Consider the following 21,580-nt stretch of genomic DNA (forward strand, 5'->3'; position numbering starts at 1 on the left):
TATTTGCGAGTAGGTTTTAATCCCCGTGTTTTGTTTTATTAGTACACATTCCAGACAGAAACCCCAAAAAGTTATGAAGAGTGTTTTGTTTACATCAGACACGTGAAGTACTTTATTATTAGGACTAGTTAAAGCAGTTGTAATAAAACCAAGACTGGCGCGTGTTATTGAGAAACGGCTAGCCGCTGGTCTTGTTATTGTAGAGAAGTTTCAGCTGCTGCTTCAGAACTTTTCCGTTCACATTTCTCGGGAGCCTGTCCATAATGAAGACGCCCCCGTAGATGTGCTTGTAGTACGGCGTCTTTCCTAAAACGAAAACAAAATTAAAATAAACATGTTGTATAGAAGGGCCAGCAGCGAGAGAAGTAGCAGTTATGAATGGGAAGCCATCCGCACGTTACAGAACGCTCGATATTAAAATGCATTCGACCGAATGGTCCGCGTTGCTATATATCTCATTTTACCGTGTAGATAGCATGGCTCCCAGCGAATCACAAAAATCAAAATACGATTAAATATTAAAATAAAAGATGTACGCAAAGATAACGCGTATAACGTTTCATTTGCTTCTTATCCGTGCGGAAATCGCGTTTCTCGGATCCAGTCGTATTCTGAGTTTCATCGACCGCCTTTTCTGCACTGCCATTTTTGTCTACTTCACTCTAAAACACTCTAAAAAAACGTTTGTGCGTCTGCTTTCACGCGCAACACTCGGAGAGCCAATCATCACAACTTACGCAGGCAGATCAGCGAATGACAATGCCGAAACATATGTTTAGACCAAAAAACGCAGTCTGAGTTGTGTGTTAAGCAATGCAAGCGGGACATTTTGCCTTGCTTAATGTCACAACTCAGACTGCGTTTTTTGGTCTAAACATATGTTTCCGCATTGTCATTCGCTGAACTGCCTCCGCAAGTTGCGTTGATTGGCTCTCCAAGTGTTGTGCCAAAAAGCAGACACAGTTTTTTTTTCTTTTTTTTTTTGGGTGTTGGCTGTGGATTGCGTTCTGAGCATGCGCCATTGCTCTTTCCGCAAATTACTATAGACGTAGCTCATACGTTCGTAACCCAGTGACTCAGCATTTTTCGTCGGAGTGATAAGCGCTAGAAAGCTGTATAAGTTTACTATGATTGGCTAGCTCCATATTCTGCAGGAAATTAGACCCACAGGCGCTTTTGTTTTTGTCTTAGAGTGTGTTATTGTAACATTTATTCTGGCAACGATGATGCTTTCCAAAGTCGAAAGGGCACTAATGTTTTGCACCAATAAAAAGACACTTCTGTTTGCCTCATGAAGGAACGTTAAAGCGGTCGATCTTCGCCTCACCCGCAACGAAGTCCTTGAGTTTCTCGACCATGTCCTCTGGGCAGCCGGACAAGTTCCGCAGTACAACAAAAGCTACGGGCATGTCCCCGTACTGGACATGGGGGACACCGACCACGGCCGCGTCGGCGACGTCCTCGTGGCTCTGAAGCACCCGTTCCAGGTCTGACGGGGACACTTGGTGGTCCAGACACTTGATCATGTCCTTGATACGATCGACGTAGTAAACCCGGCCGTCTTCATCGTACGAAGCGATGTCTCCTGTCGAGAGGAATGGTAATTTTTCTGTCAGCTTTTTTTCGCGTATATGGTATTCAGGTAGAAACAAACGGTGAAATAAACCCCCTCCGGGAGGCTCATGTTAGCAAGCGCGCTGTATCACAACTAATTAGTCCTCAACAGGGAAGATGTAATTTTGCATATTACAAGATGGCGCCCATTCGTGGCATCTGCAATGGATATCTAGTTAACTGGCGAAAGAATGAATGCGCATTTTAATGGCGTAGCCCTTCACTCTAAGAAATCCAGATGTGTAAGTACTTTCCCGCGAGGAACTTAGAAAAGTCAATCGCTGCAAGCTAAAGAGCGAATTCGGCGAAAAACCATATGTTTGGACCTAAAAAAAGAAACTGTCTGCCTCACATGCGCTATGGCAATAAGCATGACGTTTGACCATACTCAATACCACAGAGTACGTTATTTTTTTAAAGTTTAAGCATATTTTTAGCCACGTCACTGGCCGAGCTCCCTTTTTAGATTACAACGATTGACACTTCCAAGGTCTTTCTAGAAAAGTAGACGCCCCGGATTTTTTAGTGTGTTTGGTGATCACGTGTTTTCTTCTCACCACGCCACTGGAACTTATTCGCTTGCCCATGATATTGCGTCAGCCCGGGACATCATGCCGGTATAAAAAGAAATAACAAGTTAAGCCGTTGCATGCAAATTTCGTGCGAAAAACCAAATTAACAGCATTCCTCGCCAACATTTACTCAGGTTTCGATTCCAAATTTCAAACTTACGGTATTTTCGTTGACTTTACTAAGGCATTCGACAAGGTTCCTCGTCGACGTCTTTTACCGAAACTTCGAGATCTTAATATCCACCCCTATGTTATCAACTGGATCTCTGAATTCCTGATTACTCGCACCCAATACTCTTCTATTAACAACGTGGAATTATCGACCTGTAAGATGACGCCTGGCGTCTCTCAGGGGACGGTACATGACCCTCTTTTATTTCTAATCTACATTAATGACCTGCATAATAACATTTCTTCTTCGGTGCGCTCATTCACTGATGATTGTGTAATTTTCAAACCTATTCATTCACATAATGATCAACTAACTTTACAGGACGATCTTACATCGTGAACTCAGTGGTGGCGAAAAAGGCAAATGGTTCGAAATTTCAATAAGTGTAAATTTCCCTCACTTTCACGCCGTTCACTTGTTGCATAATTTTAGTATCACCTTGCCACCACCCCAGTGATGACTTGTTCAGCATACAAATGCCTGGGAATCCACTTTACTTCTGACCTAACATAAACTACTCACATAACCTCTGTCTTTGCTAATGCTAACCGTACCCTCACATTTTAACGCCGTAACCTCAGATTAGCGATGCTCTCAGTAAAACAACTAGCCTACACTACATTGGTAAGATCCAAACTAGAATACGCATCCCCAATATGGTCTCCATGGCATTCATACTTAAAAGGAAATTGACACCCCCAAATTTTTTTTTTAAATTATTTTTCGCCAGGCGATTTATTATGGTATCAGAAGACTACCCAGTCAATATTTTGCTATAGCGTCACGTATAGTTTTAATAAAGTAAAAAAAGACGCGACTGCCCGAAACCGAAACCGAAACTGAACTGGGGAGGAAGAAGTATAGAGGAGGAGAGAAGTGGCGGAAGTCACGTGACTGTGATACGTCTTTTACCCAAACCATAGAGTTATTATAATGTACGCTAGAGGTTCAAGTGGCGCTAGTGTGCTGCTGCAAATTGAAGCAGACAGCAACCAGTCGGAAATTGACTTCCGGTAATGCATTTCTATGGGAAAAAGCGAGTACATTTTCTCTCCGCGCTCGAATATAAGAGCAAATATCACGAATAATTCGTACGTACTAGGTAGCTTGGAACATTTCTCAATCAGGCCGACGAAATAATTGGTCAGTTACGGCGTTTTTCTTTCAAATTCATCGGATTAAAAACGGTGCTAAAACGGCTTCGTACGTGTATTTATGTGCACTGTCGGACACTGTTAGCGCGAACACGGCATCGGCGCTTTCCACCATGGGGATATATGTGTCAAACAAACGAAGGACATGTGGAAAACCAAGAGAGACGGCAAGAACTACGCAGTAACATTGGATAAGTAACTCCTTGTGCATGCAGGTGACCAAAATAAATTGAAAGCCACGTAATATAGTCCGATTTGCAATAAATAAGTACTGCTTCATTCTTTCTGCTCATGAATATGTGCACAGATGCATGTTCTGGGTTCAAATCATCAACCGCGCGCTCCAAATCTTTGCAAATAGGGAGAGGTCAGAGAACAGGGGCCCGATAAGAACTGCCGGACATAGGAAATAATAAAAAGGCACACCTTTCGTAGTCCACGTACTTTATTTCTTACATTCGAATGTTTTTTAACCGTCGTAAAGATGCACGACGGAGTCATTTTCATAGAGTGACAGGACGGGCATATTAGCAATATATAAGCGCCACCGCAATGCTAGCGAACCTTGAACACATTCTACATTATTTTCGATCGTTAGTTTGCTTAGAATCGTCGCTCGTTTTTACATACCTGCCATGGAACATAGGTTTGGGCCTGAAATATAGCGAAGCTTAACATCGTTCAGTGGTAAAGAAAAATGCTGTAATTAAAGCAATTACACTTTTACAATATTAATAAGTGTACATACTATCCGGTACAACCGAAATAATAAAAGCCATTCGTGTTATTTTCCGGCGAAGAGGCAAATTTCACGCGCGTTTTCCCATAGGAATGCACAGGAGCACAGCAAAAGTAGACTGGTTGCTGTCTGCTTCAATTTGCCTCCCGGAAGTCGCATAGACACTAGCGCCAGTTGAACCTCTAGCGTACATTATAATAACTCTATGACCCAAACAACGTATTTTCAGCTTTTTAGAATCCCCCCCAAAATGGGTATTATATTTCTTTTCTATATTTAATATTGTGTGCGCGCCTTCGACGACCTACGACATTGATTATATTTGGTGGTTGTGTCTGAACCTTTGAAAACGGCTTGTGACCACGGAGAAGAGAGTGAGCGCGACTCAAACCGGCCAGTTCTCAATCGGCGGTTTTTGGGCAAAAAGAAACCGAATTTCGAGCCGCAAATTCTGTTCTCGGTAGTTGGGCTCTCATATGTCACGTACTATCGGGGAAAAATGAAATGCGAACAGATAAGCGCGTGGCTCGCGGTATAGGCTGCGCCGCCTGGAAGTGAGCCTAGGAGCGAGGGTGCGTGGTCTACTCCGACGTGTTCACGCCCCTCCCTCTGCGCTCCCCAAGCTTCAACAGTGCGCCTCTTAGTGCGCTGAAAGCTATCACCGCTATCTTTGCTGGCTCAGCGCGTGCAGTGCAAAGAAGCTCGCCGCACTCGCCAAGCAGGCAAAGATAGCGGCGACAGCTTTCAGCGCACTGAGAGGCGCACTGCCGAAGCTGGGGGAGCGCCAATCGAGGGGCGTGAACACATCGAAGTAGGCCACGCACCCTCACCCCTAGGTTCAGTTCCAGGCGGCGCAGCCTGTACCGCAAGCCACGCGCTCCTGTGTTCGCATTTCATTTTTCCCTGACAGTACAACTAAAAACCTCGGCGAGCATAAATACCCTGTCAGTGTCCCTTTAAGTAACGCCCTAGAAGCCGTTCAAAATAGGTTACTTCGTTTCATTTATTCTGACTACTCTCTACATACTAGCCTATCAAGATTATGCCGGTCAGCTAACTTGGACACGCTTTCCCTCAGCCGGAGTGTATCCCGCCCCTACCTTCTTCATCTAATATTTTATCGCAACAAGCATCTGAAAGAATCTTTGCTATCACCTGCTCACCGAATTTTCCCACCATTCATGCAAATTATAGGAAATTTCATCATCCGCAGTCTCTTATCAAATGTCTACACTACCATCGGCCATAAAAGAGTGGAACGCAGTACCTGACCACATTGTTTCCATAAATAACTCTAACAGATTTGCAGCTCCCACTACCCTCTTTCTCTCGAACCCCCTTTATAGATTTCAGTATCCTAACGTTTGTTCAAGTTGTATTGATTGTTTTTTTTTTTCATTTTTGTATAAGTATACTCACTCCTGGTGCAATACCCTTTTGGGTCTTCAAGAAAAATAAATGATTATGATGATGAAGGTGCCGTAGTTGATAAAAAATTACATCAGTAACTCCTCATTTCGTGTTCAAGACATTACACTGGTGCCTTTTCTTTTTCTTTTTTAGAACATAGGATCACTTGTTGCTCATTTCCCGAAGAGAAGCGTCTATCACAAAATCAACATAAAGTTGTTGTACGCACAAAAAGCTCAACCAGCCTAGATTGAGGTGGATGCGTTTTACGCGCGGTAGTGGCGTCAATTTTACAGCGAAGCTGTATATGACACGTTGGTCGTTTTTTGTTTTTTTTCGTGTCCGTCGACAGAAAAGTAGTCGACAGAAAACCATCGCACGCGCCTTATCTTCGTTCGTGCGCTCCTTATCTTTTATCATGGAGGTCTGACACTTGTTTCAATAAGAAAACCACAAAACAAGTGTGAAAACCACATGATAGATGCCAAGGCGCGCGCGAACAATGCGAAGCACGTAGTGCTCCCCGCATGCGTTTCACGGTAAAAACTGCGGTTGCGTAAGCTGCCGCGACAACGTCAGAGTACGAAGTAGGGAGTGACGTCACAAGCCCCGCTAACAATGCGAACCAGGTAGCGCTCCCCGCATGCGTTTCTCGGTAAAGATTGCGGTTGCATAAGCTGCCGCGGCAACAGAAGCGTACGAAGTCTTTCATATAGGCCCTTTTGCTGTTTACAAACATGAACTGCCACTTGCGTCCCAAGTGACTTCCGGTCGCTCCGTCTTTGCAAGCCTTTTGAGCTTGCTTATGTCACCAGTAATAGAAAGCATAAATGCTGCACGGACAACAAAGTTGGAGATTTAACGATTTCATTCGGCTGTACAATTTAGCGTCTTGGTTGGAGGTGGCAAGTTGGTTGACAAAATATTCGAAACATTTCAACAGATCTCCCGCTTCTTCGTTCTTTCGACGTTTACCTGTAGAATTGATGGTTAAACGTTTCATCAACATTTCAGGCAGCGGTGTGAAGGTGGGCTTTGTTCATTCCTTTAATGAACCCGAAGTTCGCTGAGACGTCATAGTCTGGAGCACCGCCTGGTGACGTTCGCAAAGAAAAGGGTCTATAGAAAAGCTTTTGGTACAGTGCATTTCCTTCTTTTTCGTCAATAATTTGGTATAGTGCACTGGGCAATCGTTGCAGGTGATACCACAGCTTCGCTGGCCAACCAACTTCACAGCGTGGATTGGAGCCCCAATTTTTTATGTCACTTTTGAAAGTTACCTTTGGAATTCTGATCAGCTGCCTTTCACAGTCATATTTCGCGCGTTGTAATTTAATGTAACACCTTTAACCATTTAGAAATGAACGGACACTTTAAACTTAAGTTCATTCTTCTGCTGAGCACTGAGATGGCCAATCACCGCGAACAGTGTAGAAATCCCAGAATGACAAAACTCAAAATACGATTTAAAATAAACAAAAAAAACGCGACGTGCACATGGACAAAGGGCATGGCGTTTCACTTGCTCGCTGTAAACTCACAACCATCTTTTTTTATTTTTTCAGAGTGCGGTCTCACCTGAACGGCACCAACCATCGGAGTCAATAAATTCTGCCGTCTTCTCTGGCATGTTGTGGTAGCCTTTCATGACGCTCGGAATGCGGAAGAAGAGTTCACCCTCCTTGTTAGGACCTAGCTTCTCGCCTGTCTCGAGGTCGATGAACTACGTTTAATAGAGAAAAAAAAATGTTTGCAGATTTACTGACTGGAAGGAAAGAAACCTGCAGCTAGAAAAACGAGGAAAAAAAATTACTGTATCGCATGCCAGGTTTGTAATTTGTGGTTATGCATGCCTGCGTGCATGCGTGCGTATGTGCGTGCGCGTATGCATGTGCGTGCGTGCGTGCGTGTGTGTGTGTGTGTTTGTGTGTGTGTGTGTTTGTCTTCAGCTTGAGCAGCATTATCGTCGAGCTATGGCTTGCACTACATGGGACCTTATTTATTTTATTACTTTCTGAGATCTTTCGATATCATTACGTTGCTATATTCACGACACAGACGATGTAAATTATTATTCCTGCGTGTTTCTAAACAATGTGGCCAGCCAGGAGTGGCTCTAGTTTATGAAATTTTAATTGATTTCATCTTCACGTGACCTTCGCCAGTCTTCTACGCAATAAACCCAGATTCTATACTTTGAGCTGTAATTTGTCCACTTGAAGGGCCATTCCAATAAAAAATGGAGATCTTGTTCTCGTCTGTCTTGATTATCTTCGAGTATATTTTGGTGAACATAATACATTCACGACAATTATTCTCTGAAACTTGACACAAAGCCAAGTAATTTAATGTTGAAAACAACCCTTCTGATCATCTTCCAGACTTTCTCTGTGGTGCGTGCCCTGTAAACTTCCACCGTGCGGCTCATGGTTGTCAACCATAAATGTCAATATACTTCATTGGTGACGAAGCAAAAATGTATCTTAGTGAAATTACCCCCCCCCCCCCCCCTTCTCTCCCGGAAGTATAATCTCGAGATCAAATTTTCCGATGCATTGCCGTAGTACCTCTGTGGTGGCATCTGCCAATATATTGTGCTTGAGTAAACGTTTGTATATGAGACTCTTTCTCTGTTACTTCATTTGGGGTGCTCTGGTTGGCAACATTCCTTCCTCGTTGTTTCCAAATAGGGGGAAAAAAACTAATGTTGCCAATTAAAAAAAAAAATTGTTTTGCTCTGATTTGAAGAGCAAAATAGTTTTTTTCTCTCTGCCGTGCTCCCCCCCCCCCCCCCCCGCCCCCCCAGCCCCAATAGCCGCGTTCAATTTATTATAAGACCCTTTCTTCAAGGGCGCCGCCATCTTGAATTGTCGTCACTTCCAGTATGGGCGAAAACATTGTTTTGCCATCGCCACGCCCGTAGAAGACACTTAGGATATAAGCGTAACCGTCACACTGTTTTGCCTCCTCCTTATTTCTTTACTAGTTACAGGTTGAAACGTTTTAGTATTTTTTCGTCGCCCATACCGGATACCTCTATTAGGTGGCTGGGGACGAGAGTACACAGAAAAGGTTTATACCTCATGCACCGGTGCAAAAAAGTGTAGGGCAGTGTGCTTCCGGTCCTATCTAAATACACATACCGGAAGTAGACTGCCTTACACTTTTCTGCACTGGTGCAGGAGGTGTAAGTAAATCGAACGCAGCCCTATTGTGTACCGTTTTCCACTCGGAGCATTATGGCCACCCTATAGACCTTTTTATCTCAGTAGTTACCTGACCGGCGGGCAGGGGGCGCTGACACGCGCGACGCCATAAGGTGGCTTCAATTTGGTTGGTTTCGGTTTCAGCGGACTCGCGGCTGTGTTGGTGTGCTATGTCGTTTTCGCTCAGTTTTGTTGCATAAACGTATCCCTTATGGCACAGAACCAATGATGCAAAGGTAATGGGCCAACCTGAGAACTACGACGCAGTTACGATCCTGAATTGTGGACGTTTTAACGAAAACCTTCATCTAATCATGCTCCTCGTTCGGCCAGGTTTGGCTACGAAACGACTGAAATGATGCCGGGGGAGGGTTAGCGATGTCTACGGCCGTACTGGACATACCAGCTGATACTAGTTTGCATAAAACTAAACTAATGAAGAGGCTAATGCATGGAGGCAGTGCAAAAGCAGGCCGACGGCCTGACTAACAATGTGCTGAATTGCACAGAACAGATGAACTCGCAAGTTTAGTGCTCATTGTTAAATTTTTGAGGACACTAACGTTTTGTGGAAATTGACGACCGAGAAATGCCCGTGTAATGACACATGGAATGCAAAAGGAAGTGATATTGTCTCCATTGGTTTCTGTAAAACTCGAGAGATGTTTCGATGGTGCTTCCTAGGACGAGTATGACATTTTTTCAACTATCAGCCTTGCTAAAGTATTCATTAGCAGCATTTCACAATGCTGGCCTTAGAAAGCTATTTGTTATGCGGACATTTTCTTAGAACGTATTGAGAATAGGAAATAAGGAACAAACCCGTCAATTGAAGTCTGACCTTTCGTATAAATTGCGGAATAAAAGTGAATGGCGCAAGAGGATTACCCTCCAACAAGCGTGGCTCAAGTCAAATGCCAGGCACCGCTTCATGAATTTGTGCAGACAGATCTTTAGTTGTTTAAACAGACAGTTTTTTTTAACTTTCAGTGGTGTCAAGAAATCCGGCATCGAAAACACTGCACTCTAGAGATTTCCACGCAGACGGCTTCTTTTCGGCGTCACATATCGCGTGCCTCGGGCGCTCTTGTCAGGTAATCACAAGCTGTCCTTGAGACGTTTTTCACCCAGGGAGCCGAACTCTTAGTGTCAGAATAAATTAATTGAATTGGATATCTTAAGAAAATTGAATGACTAGAGATATGAGACCGAGCAGAGTGTATACTTTCTTTAAATTCATAAATAAACAGATCAAGCGATTTTTTATACCGCAAAATTGATTCCTCCATATATTCAAAATCAACTGTTTTGGATTTGTTATGAAAGCAGAGCACGATGCTTTCAAGAAACCCGCAGTGACTCCTGGCGTTGACTATATTTGCCTTATTCTTTAGCATCATAAATATGTGATCACAAACCTACCTTGCGCTTCTTATTGCTCGACAGCTACTTAAGCGAATTTGCGCTATATTATATAATTGGCCTCTCAACCTTAGAGTCGTCTACATACTCAATGTGCGCCAGTGCTCACTTTGATTCCATTGCTCACACGTATCCGGAACGCCGACGTCGCAAATAGTCAAAACGTGCTATTAAAATCAAGTACAGAAGTTGTGCACATGACAATGGCATGCAGCTAGGTAGTAAGAATAGGTATCAGACGACATTTCATAAAGCAATGCAAAAAAGCGCGGTAAACCGCGACGAAAAACACGAATACAACGCCTTCGCTAGGGCACGGAGGGGAGAGAGGAGACGATTTGAAGCCACCTTATGGTGGCCGCGTTACGTGATTCCAAGATGGCAGCGCCCATGCAATGGAGGGTGAAAAGGTCTTTATGGCAGCTGACTCCCCTTCGTAGTGCCTCTGGTCCTCGGGGTGACTAAATAAATGCATAATTAAATGAGATTACGCTAAAATACGCAGAAGCTTGCGCGCATATCACCTTGAGTTCCACCATGGGACCCGGAAAACCGATGTTCCCAAAGTTGATCTGATCAGCAGGCGGTGCGCAGACGACGCCGCAGGACTCGGACAGACCGTAGATGTTCCTCAGGCAGCGCAGGTCCTTGAAGACCGACACCACGTTCTTGGCCAGTGCTTCAGTGACCAAGGTGCCGCCGACGTTGATCTTGCAGATGGACTCGGGTCGGACTCCGGTGCGTTTCATCTGACCCAGAAGGTACTGAAGTCCCGTGGGAGAACTGGCCACTGTCGTTACCTGGAAACGGGAAGTGTGGGTTTTATTGGCACTGAATGCAAAAGTGCGTTTAAAATACACACAAAACAAAATAAGGTATGTGTACGTTTATACAGCCTAGAACTTAGTCTGCCTCAACAATAGACTTGTCTCCCAGCTGCAAATGAGAACTTTAGCCAGTGGAGTACAGCCGCTATCCTGGGGTCTTTAACGCGTATCACGCAGTAGTGATAGACGACCGCACGCCGGTACGGTGCTCATCCAGATCGAAATGGGCAGGGGTGGGGATTGAGCCCAGGATCCCTGGGTTCTGCAGCGCGAGCTTTCGCTCCACGTACTCCGAGCTGGCGTGCGCTAGCCCACTCGGCCACCGATCCCCCCTTCAAATGCACAGTGTTTATGGGACCAGCGTTTTGCACTTTTATGTCCGCGGCCAAGCCGTATATAGAGAAGGTTTTGTCAATGGGAGGTGCGGGCAGAGCCAGGGCGCGCACGAGACGTAGATAGAAGGTGTGATGTCCTCTCTTTGACAACGTGAAGCCGAAACTAATACCCCAGCGGTGGTAGCGAGAAACAATTTTAACAAGTGCGTAAGAGTAAAATGGAGCAACTTTTTATGGTTGAAAGTATAGTGCACGTGATGCAGGCTTGTGCCTATCTCTAATACTCTACTAAAGGAACTATATTTCAAGTACTTTTTGAGGTATCTTGGTATCATGCAAATACTTTTGACCGAAGGTATTTGATACTGTATTTTAATTACATTTCTGGGTATCTTGTACTCATTATCTCAAATACATTTTTTACATTCCGACATTTTCCGAGTTTTTCGGAATGAAGTGGTGTGGGCGTGGCACGAGCAAACGGGAACATTCTTTCGAGCTACCAAAGCCTCTTGCTACCTGCGATAGGCTAGGTGACTTAAATTGAGCTCGTGAAAACATCACTTTTTGTGCCGATTGTGACTCATATTTTACCCCAAAGGTCGTGCAATGAAGGTTTTTCTCGCCTTTCAAAAGGCGCCTTTTGTTTCCCAGAGTTTTCCCTAAAAGATCAACAAACAAAAGGGGTGGTTTTACGAAAGTAATGATTGCCACACTGAGGCGCAACGCAGAACGGGAAACGACCTACGACTACAATCCAGACTTCAGTGTCAAGAAAATAACAAATAGAAGAAATTGAAAAGTAGACACAAAAAGAAGACACTTTTTTTTTTTTGCTTGTACATTTGTCAACGCTACTGCAAAACGTCGAGGTTCTTTTTTTTTTTCGGTTTGGAACTTATTGCGCTCGCGAACATTGTCTATAAGTGAACATTGATAAGCAGAAAACAGGACAGGAAACAAACTACGAGCAGGATGACCTCTCAAAATGCAAACAAAGCGTACCCCATCGTTGAGTGCTTTTCTGAATGCAACCTACTTGAAGAAGGTACGACCAGTGCCGCGGCTATTATGTCGGCTCCCTTTGCTATTTATTCACTCATTTTCGTATCCCAAGTTCGTTAATAGTGAACTTCCCATATTGGGGACTGTGGATTGTAGTTAAACATGCGTCTAAAGTGCGCCGCAGGACATGATATTCAGCAAAGCCATTATAGATGAAATGACCACTTTTTTTTGTCTTAGAAATGTTTTGTAACATGTATCAGAAATAGCCTTTTCGTTAACGTTGGACTACACAGAATAGCCCTACGATGATTTTTTTTCTGTTTTGTGTTATCGCGCTCTAATAACCATTCTGGTAAACCAGATTTGCGCAACTGTATTATTGTGTTTAACACCGACGTCAATACAAATTACGCAATGCGGAAGTATCTTTAAAAGCAATTGAATTACATTTCTAAGTATTTGTACTTTACTAAAGACACTTTACAGTGAAGGTAACTTGAGTAGTATTTTAAATACGTTATGACGCAGGTATTTAGTAACTTAACTTAAATACTTTTATCGAGCATTTCCTCCAACACTGACGTGTGATATTACGATTATGATCATGCAAAAATATGTAAGAATTGAATGTGCCGCTCGAACTTTCTTTTTCTCGGTCGGAGTCCGACGGCCCGCACGGCATTTTCCCGGCCCTCGGCGCCTGGCGCACGGATCACGCCGATCGTTCTCCTAGAATTTGATTTTGCACGACCGAGATCGAGAAATTACGCGCACCCTATTTTCAGTCACCGAGGATTACTCGGATGCACTTATTAATTTTGTTTCTCGGGACCACCGCCAGGGCATTATTCTCGGCTTCTGGCTAGCGACATTCAAATTTGTGAAGACACTCTGGAAGACGCCCAGCCCGCTCGGCCAATGGCACCTCCTCAATTGCATACTATACTTCCCAATCAGTGGCGAAACTTTCTCAATATACGGCTCTGATCCGTGGCATGTGGTCTCGGTGGTGACATCACGCGGCTAACGGGACGGTGTTCAATGACGTCATCAGCGTGACGGTTGCATGTTACACCGTCACGTCACGTGAAACCTTATGTCACTTGGTGCCGTGACATCATGGTGCCACGTGACGTGCCTGTTGTCAAGTCACCTGGTCACGTGACGTAACGTCACTTGAATCCATGACTTCAGGTGACACGGTGGCGTCATGACATCACGATAAAAGGTCATGGAGTCACCTGACGTCATAGTCTTACGTGACGTCAGATGACACAATGATGTCACAGAGGATCTACAAACGATACGCATTTAGTGTGTGCCTTTAGAATATTCCAAAGGGACAGGCAGTTTTTTTTCTTTCTGATAATGTCTTCTGTTCGGGGCGACTTCGGAGGGGAGAAAACTGTTCTACTTCTGCCCAATCTCTCCTTCCCCGATTTCTGTGTCAAACCATAAGGTAGAAACGTTTTCGTAGACCGCTTTTTTTTTTCTAACCCTCGCTAACACTTTTAGGAACAAATACTTCCCTACTGCGCATGCGCGCTGATGTACTCCTTTCACGCCTAAGCCGACAAGGCGGTGGATGCTACATGCTCGTTGGACCAGTCATACGTGTGACTATCGCCGCGTGATCACGCATTCGCTCATACACACGCGTAGAGCGGAGTTAGGTGATGAAAGGAAGGTGGTTGATTGGTCCGGCGAGCACGTAGCTCTCACTGCACTGTCGCTTATGGTTGAATGGAGTATAGCGTTGTCTGAGAAGTTCCGGGTATCCTGGAGGGTTGCGGAGACCATTGCGAAACGGCGGATACGATCTACAAAAACTCTCTGTGTGTTTCGATGTAGTCACCTGGAATTTGTTCGAGTAACGAACAAATTCCTCAAAGGGAATGGATGGGTTGACCATGACGCAGGTTGATCCCATGCAGGCGGCAACGATGGTGAACATGAAGCCGGAGGCGTACGTGATAGGGTTCCATGCCAACAGAACGTCGTTCTTTTCGTAGCACAGCGTGCCCCTGCGGAGAATGAGAGTACGCGTCAGCGCAGAAGTCGAGCTTCTGTGCATTGGTGACTACTTATTTTCTAGTTTCCTCATCCACAATTGACACACTGAAAAAAGAAAATAATTGGCAGCTTTTTGCAGTTTTCTGAAAATCAACTCCGGTGACAGCCGAGATCATTGTTGCTAATTTAGTGGTTTTCCCGCTAAAGTTAGAGGTTTTTAATGGTTTCTTGGAATTCCTATTGACGGTTTTTCGTTTTTGAGTTCTCAACTATGACCAAAGACGCTGTGTACTCTGCTGTAGTGTTACACTGCCATGTAAAAATGTAGCGGACTTGAGCGCCGCTAAAATTAGCGGACGTTGTTGCCGTTTGTGACGTCACCCGACACAGTGACGTTTCGTGACGGGAGGTCTTGGTAGTTTGTAATTTTCAATTTATTCTGGCAGATAGAAAGCAAGTCACGTTTTTCGAGCCGGTAGCCGAAAGACAGCGTAATTATGGTATTAGCGCCTTTACTTGGACATGTGCAGATTAGCGACGAGGCAGTGATGAGAGATCTCGACACCCTTGGGAACCCCCGTGGTTCCGGAAGAGTAGAAGAGGGCAATCAGCGCCTCCCTGGGGTCGGCCACCGGAACCTCCCTGAAGTCGTTTTCGTCCAGGTTCCGAAAGTGGGACACGGACACCAAGCCAGCGGCTTCTCCCAGCACGTAGATGCCCTGGATTGCGGGTGAACTTAGAGCGCATGATCGAACCCTATGAATCCCGACGTACACTTTTTTTACAGAGGAGCTGTTAAGGGCTAGTTTCCCCAGGATCGTGTCCCCCGCAAAGAAAGGAAGACACCGAACTCCGGACACCTACCGCCATCTATGAGCGGCGGCGGCGGCAAGCCACGTATCTGGTTGCCGCCGTTGCTCATAGATGGCGGCAGACTTTCCACTCTGGCTTGCCAACTTGCGGCCGACCATTACTTTCCATTGTAGAGGTCCGCTGGTCTTCCTTCTTCACCAGAGTGGAAAGGCTGAAAGTTTTTTTTTTTTTTTAGAACGTTATTTTGAATTGTTTGCTGACAGTTAAAGAAAGGCGGGGTGTGGCGAGTCCCGCGGGAATTTTAATATCACCAGGCAACCAATCACGTTGCGGCGTCAGCATATAAGAACGCCAAAGACCCAATCACGAATAGAAAAGTCTGATCATGATAGGCCTAGCCCGGCGTTTCTTGGGCTGTCAGTGACCATGCGGAGCGCAAGTTCGTCTGCTTCTTGCACAAAGGGCTGCGATGATGCGATTAAAAGAAATAGCGGGACTACCTCAAGGCATCTAGCACTGATGTCTACCCACTATCCTTCCAGTCAAAGCCAATCAAAACTCGGCGTCGTTCTGACGTCACCACAACTCCTTCGCAAGAAGCAGACGACTTGCTTTCTGCAACGCGTTTCTTCCACACCCTAAAAAAAAAAAAAAGAAATCGTGTTTGTTTTTTTTTTGTAGGGAATAACGACGGCCAGTCAGGGAGACATATAAAGTATCGTATGGAATGGCGGAGCTCGAAACACGATTAGTCCCAAAACATGAGACGTGTGGAGGGAACAAGCATGATGTTTCACTTTCTCCTTCCTCTCCTGTGCACACATCACATTTTCGAATCTAATCGTATTCTGAACTTGGTCAATCGCTGGGATCCTTTTATTTTTCGCAGTGATTGTCTGTCTTCCTGCTCTGCGGGAAAGTGAACTCACAATTTTTTTTTTTTTAGAGTGTAGAGTTAGTGAAACTGTTTAGTGCAATATATTTGGTTTTCGCAATAGAGTATGTTTCATTTATTTATGCCCGCTGTACGCAATGCTTCTCGTATTCTTTACTCCTGCGAAGACCTGTAAGGTCGTGGTCGTAGTATTTTTAAATAAACAAAAGGACTTATAAACATACCAATGTTGCACGACCAGCGAGGCAGGTATTTTTTTACAACTACTTTTAAGTTTATACGAATATTCCCGCGCGACGATCGTGCGCATATTCTTGTTTGAGCTGTACACCAAAACCAAGGCCAGGGGTGGTGCTGGAGTCATCCTAGCAAAATCAAAATGAACATAAAATTATGAACTCTTAAATATAGCCTTCATTATTCGTCAGAAATAAACAGCATCGACCTCTTTATCTTCCGCTTGGGTTGTGCTCTCTTGTTTGGTTGTAGATAAAATATGGCTTGCTACATATATTAACACTTTTCCCAAGTCACAAACTTGCGCAACCGAGACTCAACCGTCCTCTAGGTAGCGATACCTTGAAATGCTCACCTTGAGGTTCAGTTGCTCTTTTACTTTCAGAACTTTGGATGCGTACGGAGGCTCAGTCAAAATCAGCGAGCAGTCAGAATCGTTTAACTGGTAGCACAGCTCATCTGAAAAGGCGAAACATAACTTTAACAGGTATCGGGGAGGAGAACCATCTGTCGCGCGCCTCTATATAGTGGCTAAGTTGAGAACTAGGGCTTAGGCTTAGGACTAGTCAAGCTGTATCAACATTTTTTTTCCAAAGCCCCCACCAACACTGTACTTTTTGTTGGAAAATCAACCTATTATTATTATAACTAAACCTATGAGGATAACAGCAGCATAAATTATGTGTTTGTCTCTGACGCAGCGTTGGGCTAAGGCGAGTGCTCAATCAGTGAAGCCCCGGTTGAATACAAGTTCCAGGCTAACATTGACACACGGGGCGTATTCGATATTTCCCTCGCATTTCATCGAGGAGGATGACGTAAGAAACTCAGTACATGGGCCTTGTAATGGTTATAGATACGAAACTCTGTGGAAACCAAGCCAGACTAAGCTCCCCCTCTAATTCGATGTCCTCGCCAAAAGCTTCAGTCACCGGTTCGCCAACAAGTTTGGAATGGCTGGTACAGTCGGAGCGAATATAATTAACTGAAATTGAGGTATGGGAATTATTAGACGCAGACGTGTAACACATGATAGCAGAAAATTATATCTACGAGAATTGACGACTATACGTAACATTCCTAGAAGTTTTCCGAATTTATCTTATGGTTTCCATGACTCATGCGTTAGTGATATTCAGTTGTGCAGTCTGAACGGACTCAGTTTGAGTTCTCGCAGCTTCGGCCTTACTTCGTGCCACGTTAGCTACCTGAACGCTGTAAGGCTTTAAAGCTGAGAACGCTTTTCAATGGAACCACCTACTCCCAAAAACTTTCCCCGGCCGCTCGTACGTTTCTTCGCTAAATTTAGGCAGTAAATTGGCGTCAAATGAAGCCGTGGTATCACGTGACATCCAGAATTGACCCCTTAAATCAAGTCACATGACGACTTCGCGTGACGTCAACTTCCTCGTTAACTTTAAGGGGGAAATTAACACACAATATGTTCTCTTTGACCACTTCATAAATACTGCATTCCGTTTATTGTAGGACTTTTAAGGTAAAAGTCGCGGGTAATTTCTTTACACCTACAACAAACAGCACATGGAAAAGCGGTAGAGTTGCATTTATGTAAAGATTCCTCTCTTGTACCCAATCGATAATTGACCCTTTTAATTTACCTGTACCAGCCTGCTGCAAAGCAGAAAAGTGTAGCGCGGCAAAAAAGTGCCGTGAAATGTACTTCCGATCATGTCTCGGCATAGGCTGCACTTGTAAATAGTGCAGGGAGAGCAGCTGGTGCAGCAGGTGCGGGAAAATGAAACGCAGCAAATGACAAGCACGTCCAAAAAAGGGTTTATGCATTGAGCGTATAACTGCAGCCGCCCAGTTTTTCGAACGTCGACAACACATCTCAGATTGCTTACCCTCATTCATGGATGTGTGCGCAAGCACCACCGTGGCCCCAGCGAACACGAGTCCGTAGAGGATAGCGATGTTCTCGGCGCTGTTGCCGATGTGTACGCAGACTCTTTCCTCGGGCTGAATTCCCAAAGACTGGAAACCTGCTGCGTACCGCTTCATTCTCACAAAGAACTGCTCTCGAGTGAGCGATGTGTCGTCGTCCACCTGACAGACGGAGTAATAAAGCGACAATATTGATAAAAACAAGAAGGTTCACAACCATGTTGCACGCACTGTTTCGTGAATTGCAAACCGCCATTTATATCGTCCTTAATTATCTCGCCGTTTATCAACAGCCTCAATCGCGGTGGAAGAAGAGGGCGAGGTGTTAGAACGGCAACGCCTCGCCAAGGAGCAAGTGTATCGAAGGTTCGCTCCAGTTTCTGTCAAACGCCGTGAGATGGCGCAGTCCGACAGGAGTTCGAGGAACCATCCTTATTCGCGCACACGTTTTCAAGGCCGTAAGGCGCGTGAAGCCTGGATAAAAGCGTGGCCGCGAGGCTTGGCACTGATTGGTTGCCGGGTGGGAGAGGAGGAGTGAGGTGCTCGACGCTGATTGTTTTAACGGGGATATCAAGAGACCAGAGGGGTAGGCCAGGAGGAGCTCGACCACCTGTGCGCACTGAGAGAGAGGAGTTCGAGAATATGGAAGGCTCTGAAAAATGGCGAAATTTATCAGCCCGATTAGCGGTATAGTGTCGCTTCATTCTAGGAACAACTTCCAAGTGGAGGCATGTTACGCGTTACACTATCTGATGAAGAGCGCCGTGAGCGTAGGCGTCTGGCGTCTGGAAACTCAGACTATCGCTAAACGTTTGTGAAACTAGAATGTTTCACTGTATGAAACACAGTTGCCTCGCATTTAGCCAAATTTTGGTCTGCGTTGGTGTTCTCGTCGGCCATAGAGGTGGCTGTGGACCGTCCGCATGCGAAACAGTCAAATTATTTTGTTTGGAGGTTTATACCCCCATTTTACTGGCACATCAAGGGCCGTCAGGCCGAATCGGAGCCTTTTATCGAATCGGCAAATTAGATGGATATTTCGACGCTGAGCGCGTACCGATTCGCCGATTCTAAACATCTTCTCAACGCTTATCGCCCAGGCAAAAACTGTTGAGTCACTGGGCTGTATTCAATCCGCAGGAATCACTGGGCGGTGCAGTGTTCCAATCCGCAATAAAGCCGAACACCATATAACGTTTTCTTTTCTTGTTTTTTTTTGTAAAGTTGTGGAACGTGTTTCGGGCATGCGTAGTAGGTCCTTTTTGTCCTAAATATAACTTGCCCAGTAACTTGGCATTTTGAGTCAGCGTGATAACTGGAGGAAAAGCCCGTACGGTGCGCTGTTCCCGACATGGGAAGTGACACCTTTTTCGAGTATGATTAAATGCATAATCCTCTTTTTACTTGATGCAAAACATTAAAGCGCACTGCATTTATTAGCAGATAGCGATTCCGGAAAGTGGCTCGCGCAGAAAAGTAGTAGAAAATGAGTACTCACCACCGCAAGTTGGTCCGGAGACAGAGCTAGGAATTCTTTCAAGGCGGTGTAGACGGAACAGCTTGGGATTTCGACATTCGGATATGGAGAGTACACAATGCCGTCTTTAATCGGGGCCTTCATTGTTTCGTTATCCTCAGGCAATGAAGCTGAAACAACGAAACAAAAAATGACTTCCGTCAATGCTCGCTTCCTCAGTCAGAACATGCAAACAGCAACTTTAAAACCGAAAACCTCGAACTGAGTTTCCGCACCACTTAGGTTTCCTGTATCACAACATAGAGGAGGTTCATTATTTGAACGACGAAGTTCTCGTACGGCTGGTACCTTGAAAACAAGCAAAATAGGAGACTTAATTCTTTAAAAAGACATAAAATCCCGCCCCCCCCCCCCCCGGGCCAAAAGCTAAGTGTTTGGGTATGACGAGATGTGTCATACCCTCAAAAAAAGAATAGCGCAGTATTTACGTCGCGAGACAGATTTTCACTTAGAAACGAATACATTTCGGCACTTCGACCCGAAATAGAAACGAAATAGAAGCATATTTGGAATCCTTACTGGAGACGCTTACCTCTCAAAAATATTTCAAACACACGCACACGCACACAAATGCATGGCCTGTCATTTATGTCGTGAGGTTCGTTTCTCGTGAGAATCAATTATGGAATGTATATGCTTCTATTTTAGGACTTCGTCCCGAAATGTAAAGCACGTCCTGATGTTCAAAACAGTCTTGCTACCAAAATGCTGCACAAGTAATTTTTTTTTAGAGCGCAGCTCTTAGGGGCCCGTTCCCAACTTGAGCGGCGTCGGCGTCGCCGTCGGCGTCGGCGTCGCCGTCGCCGTCGGCGTAACCAAGGTCATCCCAAGGTCACGTGACCCCCAAGGTCACGTGACCCCTCCCAAGGCCATCTCAAGGTCACGTGACCCCACGTGACCCCCTGAAGGTCACGTGACCCCTAAGGTCACGTGGGGTCATCTTGGGATCACGTGACCCCCAAGGTCACGTGACCCCTCGAGGTCACGTGACCCCTTCCAAGGTCACGTGACCCCAAGATGACCCCACGTGACCCTTTGAAGGTCACGTGACCCCCAAGTCACGTGACCCCTCTTGGGGTCACGTGACTTGGGTTAGACCACGTGACCCCCGAGGTCACGTGGTCTCCTCCCCAAGGTCACGTGACCCCTTCCAAGGTCATCTCAAGGTCACGTGACCCCAAGGTGACCCCCCAGGTCACGTGACCCCTCTGAGGTCACGTGACCCCTCCAGGTCACGTGGGGGTCACCTTGGGGGTCACGTGACCTTGAGGTGACCCCCAGGTCACGCCTCCCCGAGGTCACGTGACCCCCTCCCCGAAGTCATGTGACACCCCCCCCCCCCCGAGGTCACGGGACCCCCACCCCCCCCAGAGCATATTAAAGAATGAGGGGAGGAGGAGGAGAAGGGGGAGGGGTCTACCCTCCCCTCAGTACCCTTCACTCCTCCTCCTCAAGAGCTGCGCTCCAATTCGGCGTTACAGGGATTTGTAAACGGCTTTCACTTTTTTTTTGCGGAGATAGCGTTTTTTGTGGCATATACAACGTGTCCCCAGCAAAAACATTTAATTTTTTTTTCACTAAAAAAAATACGCATTGCCAAACACTCATTTATTGCCCAAATGTAAAGCTAGCGGTTCGGACCGAATGCAAAAGTTTCGGCACGAATCGGTATCGTATTCAAAAGTTTTGTGATTTTCTGAAAATCCCAATGGAAGATCTGT

At 45.4% G+C, this 21,580-nt stretch overlaps 1 protein-coding gene and 1 pseudogene across 1 annotated transcript in view; both read right to left on the reverse strand.

Annotated features, from left to right (window-relative positions):
• LOC115314479 (probable 4-coumarate--CoA ligase 2) overlaps window positions 1-21,580 on the reverse strand; it is a 23,484-nt gene continuing 1,904 nt past the window's right edge. The window contains exons 2-10 of the mRNA XM_040210533.2: window positions 19,821-19,969; window positions 18,283-18,484; window positions 16,773-16,876; window positions 14,989-15,191; window positions 14,315-14,483; window positions 10,814-11,089; window positions 7,240-7,384; window positions 1,328-1,585; window positions 1-306 (exon numbers count right to left, since the gene is read on the reverse strand). Coding sequence (XP_040066467.1) covers window positions 179-306; window positions 1,328-1,585; window positions 7,240-7,384; window positions 10,814-11,089; window positions 14,315-14,483; window positions 14,989-15,191; window positions 16,773-16,876; window positions 18,283-18,484; window positions 19,821-19,943 — 1,608 coding nt within the window. The 5' untranslated portion in view covers window positions 19,944-19,969 and the 3' untranslated portion in view covers window positions 1-178. The remainder of the gene's footprint in view (window positions 307-1,327; window positions 1,586-7,239; window positions 7,385-10,813; window positions 11,090-14,314; window positions 14,484-14,988; window positions 15,192-16,772; window positions 16,877-18,282; window positions 18,485-19,820; window positions 19,970-21,580) is intronic.
• LOC115310327 overlaps window positions 20,078-21,580 on the reverse strand; it is a 15,382-nt pseudogene continuing 13,879 nt past the window's right edge.

This window comes from Ixodes scapularis, unplaced genomic scaffold (assembly GCF_016920785.2).
Source record: "Ixodes scapularis isolate PalLabHiFi unplaced genomic scaffold, ASM1692078v2 PGA_scaffold7__128_contigs__length_106722199, whole genome shotgun sequence".
NCBI classification, from domain to species: Eukaryota; Metazoa; Arthropoda; class Arachnida; order Ixodida; family Ixodidae; genus Ixodes; species Ixodes scapularis.